This window comes from Natrix helvetica (genome assembly GCF_964273705.1).
Source record: "Natrix helvetica genome assembly, chromosome: 1".
Classification (NCBI taxonomy): domain Eukaryota; kingdom Metazoa; phylum Chordata; class Lepidosauria; order Squamata; family Natricidae; genus Natrix; species Natrix helvetica.
The window spans coordinates 118,163,067-118,175,885 of NC_138548.1; the positions used below are offsets into that span (position 1 = coordinate 118,163,067).

The 12,819-nt window shown below is 38.8% G+C and overlaps 1 protein-coding gene across 1 annotated transcript in view; it reads left to right on the plus strand.

Moving 5' to 3' along the window:
* LOC309382950 (acyl-CoA (8-3)-desaturase-like) overlaps nucleotides 1-12,819 on the plus strand; it is a gene marked incomplete at both ends in the record, with an annotated part of 40,131 nt that overhangs the window by 4,330 nt on the left and 22,982 nt on the right. Inside the window, 3 exons of the mRNA XM_081934940.1 lie at nucleotides 5,504-5,614; nucleotides 9,475-9,672; nucleotides 10,332-10,433. Of these exons, the coding sequence (XP_081791066.1) occupies nucleotides 5,504-5,614; nucleotides 9,475-9,672; nucleotides 10,332-10,433 (411 nt within the window). The remainder of the gene's footprint in view (nucleotides 1-5,503; nucleotides 5,615-9,474; nucleotides 9,673-10,331; nucleotides 10,434-12,819) is intronic.

Below are 12,819 nucleotides of genomic sequence, written 5' to 3' on the forward strand. Positions count from 1 at the left end.
GCAAATATTTTCATATTCTAATTCGTTTATTTTGTTCTGTAGTTTCCTATAGAATTCCTCTTGTTTCTGATTTGGTGCATATATGACTATTAATAATATCGGTTTTTCTGTTGTCTCTAATTCAATCATTAGTATCCTGCCTTCTTCATCAGAGTAGACTTCTTTGGAATTTATTTTTTCCTTTATATAGGTTGCTATCCCTCTTTTTTTTCCTGCTAGTGCTGTGTATAATTTCCCTAGTTCTTTGTTTTCCAATAAGTTCTTATGCTCCCTTTTAATATGCACTTCCTGTATGCAGATTATATCTACCTTCAGTTTCTTAAGTTTGTTAAACATCTGCGCTCTTTTTTTTGGTGCGTTCAGTCCATTCAAGTTTGTTGAGATAATTGTTATTTCCTGGTCCATCTTTAGATGGGTTTTTATTTTGTTGCTTCTAGTTTGTATCTGACTTTTCCCTCTCGCGCCCTCCTTTTCTGCTCTCTCTCTTTCTTGCCTCTGTTCTTCTTTCCTGTTTCTTTCTTTGTCTTCTGAGGTTTCTTCCTCTTGGCCTCGACTTCCACTTTCTAGGTCCTCTTTACTTCCTTGTTCTTCTTCCCTTGTGCAGTATTTCTCATAGAATTCCTGCGCTTCTTCTATATTCTCTATCTTATACCTTTTTCCTTGCCAAGACACCAGTACCCCTTCTGGTATCAACCATCTGTACATTATTCTGTTTTTATTTAACTGGTTTGTTAAAAATTGGTATTGTCTACGTCGTTCATGAATTCTCCGTGGAATCTGTTTAAGCGTGATCAACTCTTTTCCCTGATATGTAATCGTCCCTTCACTGGTTTTTTTGTATACTTCATTTCTGGTTGTTTTTTGGGCAAATCTTACATGCACTTCTCTCGGGAGCCTGTGTCTTCTGGCGTAATTAGTATGCACTCGGTAAGCTTCATCAATATCCCCTCTCAACTCTTGTTCCTTTCTCTGTAAAATTTCAGTGAAGATTTCATTCATTTTTCCTTCAGGTCTTCCTCCTTCTCTTCTGGTATGTTTTGGAATCTAAAATAGAATGTAGCTCTTTCATTTTCAAGTCGAATTATTGATAACTCTAGTTCTTTATTCACTTGTCTATATTCTAGCTCCATTTTTTCCATCTTCTGATCTGTTTGTTCTATTTTTGTTTCGATGTTCTGGATTTTCTGTTCATTGATTGCCAAGACATTCTGTATCTTTTCAATTTTGTCATCCATGGTTTTAATATTTCCTTTCAGTTCTCCCATTTCATTTTTCATTTCTTCATGATTCCTCCTTGTCTCTTCATGATTTGTAGCTGTCACTTCTTGGTTTTTATAAGTGTCTCTTGTATCATTTGAAGCATTAATTGCATACTTTGCATTGTTGGTGCTGGTCCTGTTGTTTCTGCCATCTTTCCGCCTTTCTCCAGTCCCAATGCACTCTCAATTGATTTTTGATTGGAGGAGGGGGGTGTTGCCGAAGTCATATTAGGTGTGGTTTTTTTTAATTAACTTTCCTGAAGTTGCCATTCTTATCCCCCTATTTATCCTTGTCCACAATTACATATAAATTCTACTTTACTTCTACTTTATCAGCAATATCAATGTTATCAATCTTATCAATAATTATATATCTCAGGATTTAGCAATAATTAACCTTCCTTAATATCACGTTTCAATATCTACACATTCTTATGTATTATTCCATTCTATTTTGATCTTTAATTATCATATATCTTAGAGTTATATATCACACAGTTATCCTATACAAATAGATGTCTCTCAATTGTATCAATTATAAGGGTAATAAGTAATAAGTTTCTCTCTATACATATATATCAGCTTATGTCACCGGTTTCTTCAGACCGCAGGGTTCAAATTTTGATTCACTAGGTGTCACCCTCTGTTCAGTATCACTGTTAGTGTCAATCAGTTAATGCAACAAGTCCAGCGACAAAGGAAAATAAGGGTGGGTGGGTAATGAAGCCCTCTAATCTTCCAAAAGAGCAAGAAGAAAAAAGTCAACAAGTCAACAACCAACCCGAATGTTGAACATTCCTTCTGCACTTTACACGTCTTCTCAACAGTTACTATGTCCTACTCCTGTTATCCATGCTGGGTTTTTGTTCTCCCCTCTGGCCAATTTAGTTCAAGTTATTTACGCTGTCAATTCAAGGTCAGCAATTCTGCTCTTACAGCTTTTAGGCAAAAGTCTGAAAAATCTTCTTCTCAGAGCCTCCTTCTTTCCAGCTCACCCTCTCTGCCAGTTATGCGTTGTTTCCCTCTTCTTTGGGTTGTCAATAATAGTAACAGATATTTCAACTGCTTTCTCTCTTTGCTTCCTTCTTATGCGGTCGCCATTGCTCCGGTCCTGACAAAGTGGCAGGATGATTCCTCATCCATTTAGTGGGTTTCTCCTGCCGCTGGGAGGATTTGCCTTATAACCCCAGCGTCTTCAGAGTTTCCCCCTTAATCTGTTGGTCCGTCCAGGATCCACAGCACTCAAAAATGAGCCCAAACGAAGAAGTTAGAGTTAGAGGTCAGGAGAGCTCCCGTTCCTCAACTGCAAGCATGCTGACGTCACCACAGGAAGTCTTCTTTATATATTTAATTTTAATCCCATTTTCCACTCTGCTACTTGACTTTTATCATTAAAACTTGCAGATTTTCTGTATATTCAGCTTCAGGGTAGGGCTATCAGCATAATACAGGCTGTTGATGTTTCTTCCTCCAATGTTAAAACCAGTTGCCCTTCATATGTATTCAGCATATAAGTTGAATATAAGGGTCAAGTACACAGCCTTGTACCCTTTTGCTAACCTGGAGTCAGTCTGTTTTGCCATGTTCTGCCTGTATTGTGGCTTCCTGACTTGTATGTAAGTTTCTCATGAGGACGACGAGATTCCCATTTTTCTGAACACTTTTCAAAAGTCTCACTATACTATATGAAGCAGATATTGACTTTCTTTTTGCTAGTATTTGGCTTTCTTAGTTATTTACAAAGCAATCCATTTATTCTGCTCTTTGCTCAGTTTGTGGAGCTACACTTTAAGAAAGGTCCAAAACAGTTGGAACAGGAGCCACAAACAGAGAGTGAGGTGGTTGTTGAAGGAATTGTTAAACTGAACTGTTGAGCCTAGAGAAGAAAAGTCTTAAGTGGTACTGAGTAAACAGGCTTTATGTGGAGGAAGCAAGTGTTGTGTGAGAATGGAACCACAGATTGAGGGAAAAATTGGTGCAGGAGGCATTCCACGCCCAAAATTGGGTCGGGGGACCACATGCACCCCTAGTGCTCTGTTTTGGCCTTGGAAGGCCTCCTGCACCAATCTGGAAGCCAAAAGAGGACATGTGGGCACTGTGTAAGCCCCCAAAATGCAATGCGAGCACCCCTCCAAGCATACACCCCACTCCCTGCGCATGCACACATGTGTCTCTTGCATGCAGAGCAGAGAGCGGAAGACCAGTTGCCCAAATAATCAATTTGTAATTTTTGAATTAATCATACACAACTTTAACAAGGAGCAAGAAGTTCAGTCATGCAATACTATTCTATATGTCTTCCCTTTTGCAAAGAGAGAAACTGGATCTATATCACATGATTATTTGAAGATGCACATACTTATACACCTTTTCGGTCAGTTGGGAAAACCAGTATCTGGCCTCTGTTAATACGGACTGCAAGTAGGAGCTCACAAAACAAAATACCCCCCCCCCCTCTCTGTCACACACACAACAACAACCTGGATGTAGAAAATAAAAAGATAAGACATAAGTTATGTGTCCATGGGGTCGCAATGGGTTGGACATGACTTCGCAACTAATCACAAAAATTGTCATGGAGCCAGCTTGGTGTAGTGATTACAGCATCAGGCTAAATATTGGGAAATTGTGAATTCAAGTGCTGCCTTGTGCATGATGCTGACTGGATGATCTTAGGCTAATCACTTTATCTCAGCCCTAGGAAGGAAGCAGTGGCAAGTCACTTCTGAAAAACCTTGCCAAGAAAAAATGTCCAAAAGTCCCTGAGAATTGGACATGACTGAACAGAAGAAAAAAATAATATTTTTATCGTAATTTAAAAAATAAGACTGTTTGTGTGGGAGGTGGGGGAGGGTTAGGGTGGAGGGCGGGGCATTATATTTGTATGAATAAATTAGAAGATGGGATTAATGAAACAATGTTATTTTAGGAGAAATTTATATTAAGAGTTATATATGTTAAATTAGCTTAGAAGATGGGATTAATGTGCTATTATTAATCTAAGAGAAATTTATATTGTGTTTGTTGGGAGGAGAGGGGATACAATATGAGTAATTTACTTTAAGATGGGGGGAGGGGAGGGGGCAAAGTATTTGGTATAATATTTTAATGTGAATTTTTGCGGGGGGGGGTGGGGGGGTATAGCATTTGTATGAGATTTACATTGTATGGCGGGGGGGTGAAAAGGGGGAAAATCTTTTTGTATAAAACTCTTTTAATAAAAAAAAATAAAAATAAAAAATAAGACTGGACTCAGTCACTATTACACACTTTCAAAGCACATTACCCTATGTTAATCTGAGATATTCAGTTGGTCATCCAAGTAACTTTATCAGTCAGAGTTAAAATTACTGGTAGTTAGGCAAAGTCAGAGAGTCGTTGGAACATATCAACTCTTGTCGCACCAATTTCAGGTGTTTCTCCCTGAAATGATTTGCTATATATATATATATATATATATATATATATATATATATATATATATATATATATATATATATATGTGTGTGTGTGTGTGTGTGTGTGTGTGTGTGTGTGTGTGTGTGTGTGTGTGTGTGTGTGTGTGTGTGTGTGTGTGTGTGTGTGTGTGTGTGTGTGTGTGTGTGTGTGTGTTGTATTTGTACTGATAAATAAATAAAGGGAGACTAGGATAGATCTATTTCGAGCTAATTAGCTCTCATCAGCTAGCCATACCCTTACTGGGATTAGAACCCGGGGTGTATATATCTTAGGCAGGAGTCTTAACCACTAAGCCACGGGTTCTCTTCCTTATCAGTTGAGCCAGGGAAATAAGTATATATTTGTGTTACAACCCCTGGTACATTCCAATGATTCTCTGCCTAACTAATTTTTACTCTGACTGATAAAGATGCTTGGCTTAGCAATGAAACATCTCAGATTAACAAAGTTTTTCCAGTTCCATGTTCCAGTTCCACCTGTCATCTATTGCTCCAGACTTTACTTGAAGCCAAAATCATTTTCTAATAATTATAGTTTAGAATTAATCATAACCCTTCAGAGCTAATTTCTGAAATAGTGCAAGAGTTTCAAAATATTTGATTATTATCTTTCTTCTCTTGGTCAAGCACCTCCTGGGAATTATGTCTGTCATGCGTTGAATTGGAGAGAAGAAAGATAAGAAGCAAATATAAGCACTCAGCCTAAACATGTTTCTTCCAGGTTGACTTTAAATTGGTTCTTTATTATAATATTTTCCCCTTTTTTTCTTTATGTTTTGGCTTTAGGATCCTTTTACAGCCTTTCACCTTGACAAGACCCTAGTAAGGAAGCACATGGCATCACTTTTGATTGGGGAATTGGCACCTGATCAGCCCAGCTTTGAACCCAGTAAAAATGTAAGTTTGGAGACAGAAAATTGAGGTAGTGGCTTATGGTGTTAAACTGCAAACCCTTAGTTATTATTGGGTTGACTCAATGATCGCTTTTGTCATTAAAACTGATCTGCTATTAAGGTCAACAGAAGAGATTTTTTTAAAACAAAGTTTTATTGGTTTTTTTGAAAAATAGCAAGGAAAAGGGTGGTGGAAAGGTTATAAATTTTGGCAGTTGCGAAGTGCGGTAGGTGCCCCCTCCCTCCATACTCATAGTATACATTAACACAAAATTCATTACTAAATAGCAATATATAGTCAGCATATAAATTCAATTAATAATTTCGGTCAATTAATGTCAAGCAAATTTTCTTGTTCATTTTTGAGATCTGAGTTTTCTTGGTATTGCCCCATCTCCCCTTGCCAGCAGAGCTCCGGCCCCTCCCGTGTCCTGTATGTCTGTTGTAGGGTCATCTGGTTTATCTAGGAGTGCTTTATTTTTTTCCATAAAGGCCTGCGCCTTTAAGGGTGTATTAATTCTAACTCTTGTGTCCTCCCAGAATATTAGCATACCTTCAGGCATCAACCATCTGAACCACACCCCCTTCTGGTATAATTTCTTCGCTAATTGCGAATAGCTTTTTCTTTTCTCCCTCACTTTCTTGGGGATCTGTTTCAGAATGGTTATTTCCCTATCTTGATATTTCAAAGCTTGCCCCCTTTGTGCACTCAGAATTTCATCTCTTGTGGCTTTTCTAAGAAATTTAATGTGAACCTCCCTGGGTACATTGTGTGTTCTGGCATATGCTGAGTTCATCCTATAAACCAAATCTAGTTCCCACCCCATCTGTTGTTTCTCTTTCTGGATATATTCGGCCAAAATGTTTGTCATGATGTCCCTTATATCTTCATCATCTGTCTCTACCACATTTTGAAATCTAAGGTAGAAGGACATTCTCTCAAATTCTATTTTCATCTGTTGGGTCTCAAGTTCTTTGTTCCCCTTCTGCACCCCTTCCATCCCCTCCCTCATCTCAGCCGCTCCCCCCTCCAAAAGATCCAGTCTCTGTGAGTTCTTGTTAATTTGGGCCTGGTTCTCTTTAATTTCTTCTTTCATCTCTTTTAATTGTCTTTTTATTTCCTCTTGTCCCTGTAGAAGTTGTTGAAACATTTGTTGAAATTCAGTCTCTGTGGTTCTAGGTTGCATCAAAGCTGTTCTCGTTGATTGTGTTCTGGGACTGGATGCTGTAGATGTCGGGGCAGAGGCAGCAAAGCCAGGCTTCCCAGGAGGTGGTTTTTTACGTGACATTGTTTGTGAAATAAAGAGTTCAGTCAATGCAGAGAATGATCAGTCAGAGGAGTAGAGCAGCCAGGAGAGTCCAGGGGATAAAAGGTCCAGGCAGAAGGTGGTTTTTCTAGTTACACTGGCAATAAGGTAAAGTTTTTCACACCAGGGAGCCCAAGGAATGACAATCCACAAGAGCTTTGTCTGAGTAGCACGGAGACAAAGACCGGAAGCCTGAAGTTTTAAAGGTGGAGTCAATTTTCACAGTTCATAAAGACAACGGAAGTGTGCCATCTTGCCCTGCCAGCTTCGGGTTTAGAGGCATAACAAAGTCTTCAAAGTTCCAAAGCTTCCAGATCCTCATTATGTTATAAGATTAAGTCCAGAATTCGCTTTTAGTAAGAGTGTGGCATCATTAGTTGGCTCTCTCCCTCCACCTCCCTCTAGGGCTGAGAGCAAAATTGTTTCCAGCCGCCTGTCTGAGGGGGGGGAATCCCCCTCGCTCCAGCCGCGCTTCTCTAAGCCAAGCTGAAAAAAAAGTTTTTAAACTGCTGGCAATTTCTCCAAGTTAAGAAAGGGAATGGAAGGGAGTTTTCGCCTCACCGCACCGCATCCGCGTCCTTCTGCTCGTTTATTCTCCCAACAGCCTCACAGCGAAGATGCCGGAGCGTCTCCCCATCATGCTCCCCAGTGCCTGGAGCGAGGCAGGGGGGGGCCCAACCGGCCGCCGCTGATCCAGGGGATCCCTTGCGGTGCCGCCCCTCAAGCAGGAGCCTCTACGGGGTGTCCTGTTCCCCCCAAGGAGTGGCGAGCCCACCGGGAAAGCGCGGGGCGAGCAAAGCTTGCCCGTTGCCGTCAGCTGCCGGAACCGGAAGTGAATGCACATGGCATCACTTTTGATTGGGGAATTGGCACCTGATCAGCCCAGCTTTGAACCCAGCAAAAATGTAAGTTGGGAGACAGAAAATTGAGGTAGTGGCTTATGGTGTTAATCTGCAAACCCTTAATTATTATTGGGTTGACTCAAAGATCGCTTTTGTCATTAAAACTGATCTGCTATTAAGGTTAACAGAAGTGATTTTATCAGGTGCTCCTCAATCTTTCTGCATTGTCTCTTGGCATTTCTAAAAACAGTAAAAGTCCGTTTCCTTCCGCCGACTTTAAATTATGAAGTGATCTTAATATCTGCCATTTCATTCCCTTCCACTTTCCACCTCATTGCCCTGAAGCCGCACTTGATTCTTCCCAAATGTATCGGGAGGATGTCTTCACTATCACTCACGCTTGGCCTCCTCTCATCTCCCTGTCTGCTTCCACTAAGCAAGCAAGATTCTAATACACAGTGAGAGTAACATGGAGATAGCCCTGTTTGCTTCTTTAGGCTCCACAGATTCAAATTGAGTCCAAACAACCCCTCCCCCCATGATGACGCTTCTGTCATCTCAACAAGACATATCTAGTTGGTGTCCAATGTAGAGTGAATGTACTCAGTTTTACCCTTTTCATCCTCCAGATGTAGAGCAACCTCATTTTATGTCCCATCAGATGATTTTTCATCTGATTCTGCCAAACAAGATCCAAGGTATTTCTAAAAGTGTAGTTGCTATCAGATTGGGCAAGTAAACTCAGTTCTTTTGGGCTGCCTTCCTCAGCCTCCGCCTAATTAATCCCAGCCTGTTTTCTTAAGATTAACAAGCAGGTGATTACAATGCAGCCTCAGAGAGTCTGGAGAAAATGGTTTATCTGGATCCTTTTCAGTCAGGTTTCAGGCATGGGCAGAGCCCTGAAATAGAATTGATCATGCTTGTGAATGTCCTGTGGTGGGACTTCTGGCCAATAGATTTCTAATGATGTAACCTGCTGAAAATTATTGAGTGGGCAGCTGTATAAAGTGATTAAAGTAGGTAAATAGAGCCCCATTGAGTTCCATAAATATTTAATCAGAAATAATAATTAATATTAATTCATAATATTAATTGCGTATTTTATAATTGTAATAAAATACTACATTTAAGTAAATGAAATTGAAATATAGTACAAATATATTCTAAAAATGAATGTCATGTGCCAATAGTTTACAATAAATATACAAATAAAAATAGTACTGAATAACACAACAGTCAGTGGTTTGTTTAAACTAGTAATTCTCCAATCATAGATTAGTATGTACATTAGAGGAATATATAAATTGGTGCTGCCTTGTGGACACTCAATAAAGCCATACATTACCAAACTATACCAAGCTATACCATGAAATCATATATATATATATCTCCCACCCCCTCTTTCTGTTTCCCCATTAGTGCTTTTTGCCAAGATTATTAAATACAGATGGGCATTGATTTCTAGTGTCCCAAACATGAGCTCTAAGTTGTCTAGCAGTCACTAAGTAGAAAAATAGTTTATTTATGCAACCATTTTTCATTTGTTTTCTTCCACTTTTAATGTTTTTGAAAGAGTATTAAAAGTTTGGAAGGAAAGGATATTTGGAGGGCAATTCCACCAAGAGTTCTTGATGTTAACTGTTGATGCCACTGGCTAGCTATGCTGTATCCATAAAGTCAAAACTCCTGCAAATTTTCTGAATTTTGGCCCATAGCAATTATTAATAGAAGATTTTCGGGAACTGCTGTCCACTGTTAAAAAGATGGGACTCTTCAAGCCAAACCAATCGTTCTTTTTCCTGATGCTTCTGCATATTTTACTACTGGATGCTGCTGGCTGGTTTGTTTTGTGGTATTTTGGACTATCTATGACATCTTTTCTTATTGCCACAGTGTTGATGACCTTTGCTCAGGTAATATTCTTGCCTTTATTTTTAGGTAAAATTGCATTTTCCGCTAGTTTGTCTTCCTACAGCAGACTGTCTTTCAACCAAATTAAAATAATTTCTTTATAAAGAAAATAACACATATTCAATTGTCATGCGCCTTCAGAAGGTTGCATTCAATTACTTGGAGGAATAAGGGTTGAAGGAGACTAAGCAATTCAGTTAGATAAAAAGCTGCTTCTGCTTTGCCCAACAGATGATTCTGTAGAAAGGAAGAGACTTGGCAGCCATTTATCTTAGAAGACCTGCAAGGTCCTTTTAAATTCTATGTTCTATGATGCCATGTCATCTTATATCTCAACCCTCCCATTCTGAAGGACAGTAAGTAATGAAACTAGAATACAGCATTAAAAAGCAGCCATGTCTCCTCACCGTCTATCACAAAATGTCAGATACGTTTGGGGAAGATATTTGTGGTTATATTGTAGAATTGGTTTCTTGTGCCTATCCTGTTTGGAATGCTTCTCTGGGTGGCTGCCCCTTTGATTGAATAAAAAAATCCTAGAATGAATGAATCTTTATTTTTTCTATCCCAGCAGTTCTTGCATAGCTATTACCATTGGATATAAGTTGTAGGAGTGACACAAAAGGTAGTTCTTCTGTGGCGAATCACCCTTTTCTTTTAGTCTCAAGCAGGCTGGCTACAACATGATTTGGGACATCTTTCAGTCTTCAGTAATCCAAAATGGAACCACCATTTTCATGAATTTGTAATGTGCCATTTAAAGGTAAGTAAGGTATATTATTCTTAGAATGTTCCGCAGAATCGAAGGGAAAGAATATGGAATATTACAAATATACATGAAAAAGTTTCATGAGTAAATATCAAATGTGTTGTGTTATTTATAACAGAGGTGTCACATGGGATTCTCATTTTCGCATTCCCTCTCAAAGAACACAGAGAATTTTCTTATGTTAAATCATACCACTTGTTTGTCTATCATTATTAACTGCAGACCAAGAGTGGCATTTCACTTATAATAAACAAGATGAATGCGCATATTAACCAAAAGCCAATCCCAATTTAAGATCCGAAGGTGGCAAGACTTGATTCATATAGGAGATCTGAGATCAAGATCATGTTAAATAAATTCAAGAACGTTGTGTTTTTGACTCAAATGGGAAAGCATCAAAATGTCTATAACCATTTCATTTGGGTACAGAATAAAATGAAAATAACATAGTAGATACCTTTGAGGGTATCAACACCAGGCATGAGATCCTCTTACCTCTGCTACTGGTTTTGAACTGGGAGTGTGTGCTTGTGCACGGCATGTCTGCATATGTGCAGAACCTCTGTGCATGCGCAGAGTGTCTGTGATGATGTCTGGGCAGGTGGACGGAGCCTCCTGCTACTGCTTCGCCCAAATGGGGGCGAACTAGCAGAATGCCATCTCTGATCAACACTGCAAAGTTTGGATGAGTACGTAGAATGAAAGAGTTCTATAGAATTCTGATATAAATGTTGAAATATTCCTCTTCTACTGTTTTAAGGCAGCAATAATAAGAATGAAAAAAGAGTAGCGCCGTCTCTTAGTTGTCCAACAAAGAGTCTATAGAGCAGTCATACTGAAGTAAAACAGAAAACATTCCAATCAAATTTAACTAGAAAAAGCAGGTTGTGTGCTATTGTGACTACTTTTTTTAAAGACTGAAGAATGTTTCTATATGAGAAAGAGAGGCAAAGTTGGGGGAGGCAGAGTCAAGAGAGGAATCATCCTGAAGTTATGTCCCCACAAGCAGTCCAAGTCCAGCTGTCCTTGAATTCCATTAACTCTTGTCCAGTGCCAATTTAGTGTGGACCATAGGGTCAATATGGCATGGAAAAAACAATGCTTTAAAAGTAGACATTCCTTTCCGCACGTTTATAACTAACGTAATTGGTTTCAGAGGTACCAGAGTTTTGTATATTTAAATCCTAATACTGTCCATCCAACCAAAAGTGCTGTATATGTATATTCCAAGGTTGCCTAATTTGGAAAATTTACTCTAATTATTAGCTTTCAGTATTTAATACATTTTGATGTATACAGTAGTGATCTCTGAAGAAACATCCCTCCAACAATTTTATTTATATTACATGTTGTATCCTTTGGTGTACATACATACATACATACGTACATGTCAAATATTTAATCGATTCAGTGCAAATATGGAATTGATATTTAGTGATGGGTAACCCAATTTTTACCTATTAGTATCAATTCTGATTTGGACAATAGAATATCTGTTATTTTGCATCAATACTAAAGCAGCAGTATGAGGTTTCGAAAAAAAACAAAAGAATGTGGGCATTTGTATTCAACTGAGTTATGTAGTAGTCCATAGATATTTCTCTGTTGTCTAATAACACAAACCAAAAATCATTAAATATCAGTAATTACATTGATTATTAAATATTGATTGAAGTTAATTAATGCTGACTTTAAAAAGCAAGGGTGAAACTGGACATCCATGTCTAGTTTCTCTAAAAGTGGGAGAAAATGTCATTAAATTTTACTTTAATAGTAAATATAATATTCTTAATCCATTTTATGAATTCCAAGGGATTTTCAAATCTATTTAATACTAGCTGATAACTCGGAGTTCCCTGGGTATTTATTTACAACCAATACCCCTTACCAGAGGAAGCCTCCTTATGGAGTACTGTGAAGTTGTTACCATGGCAACTGCACTGTGCTGTACAGTAGATGCCATTTTAAGGCACAACAGACTGTATCTTAATAGAACTTGAATCCCAAATGCACACTACCACTTTCAAAAGTACTGTGATTTGACACTATCGATATAATTCATTCCTTTTCATTTCAGCAGCCCAGGCGTTCCAGAGTGATGCTGGAATACACACACAGAGACACAGACACACACACACTAAGGGGGTGTTGGGGTGTCTTACTTTCCAGACAGAAAGTCATCTGTATATTAAGTTTGGTTGAAATTGCTAAAGGCATTCCAGAGTTATGCTGGAACATACACACACAGCCATAAAGGTAGGTAGGTAGGTAGGTAGGTAGGTAGGTAGGTAGGTAGGTAGGTAGGTGGGTGGGTGGGTGGGTGGGTGGGTGGGTGGGTGGGTGGATGGATGGATGGATGGATGGATAGATGGACGGACGG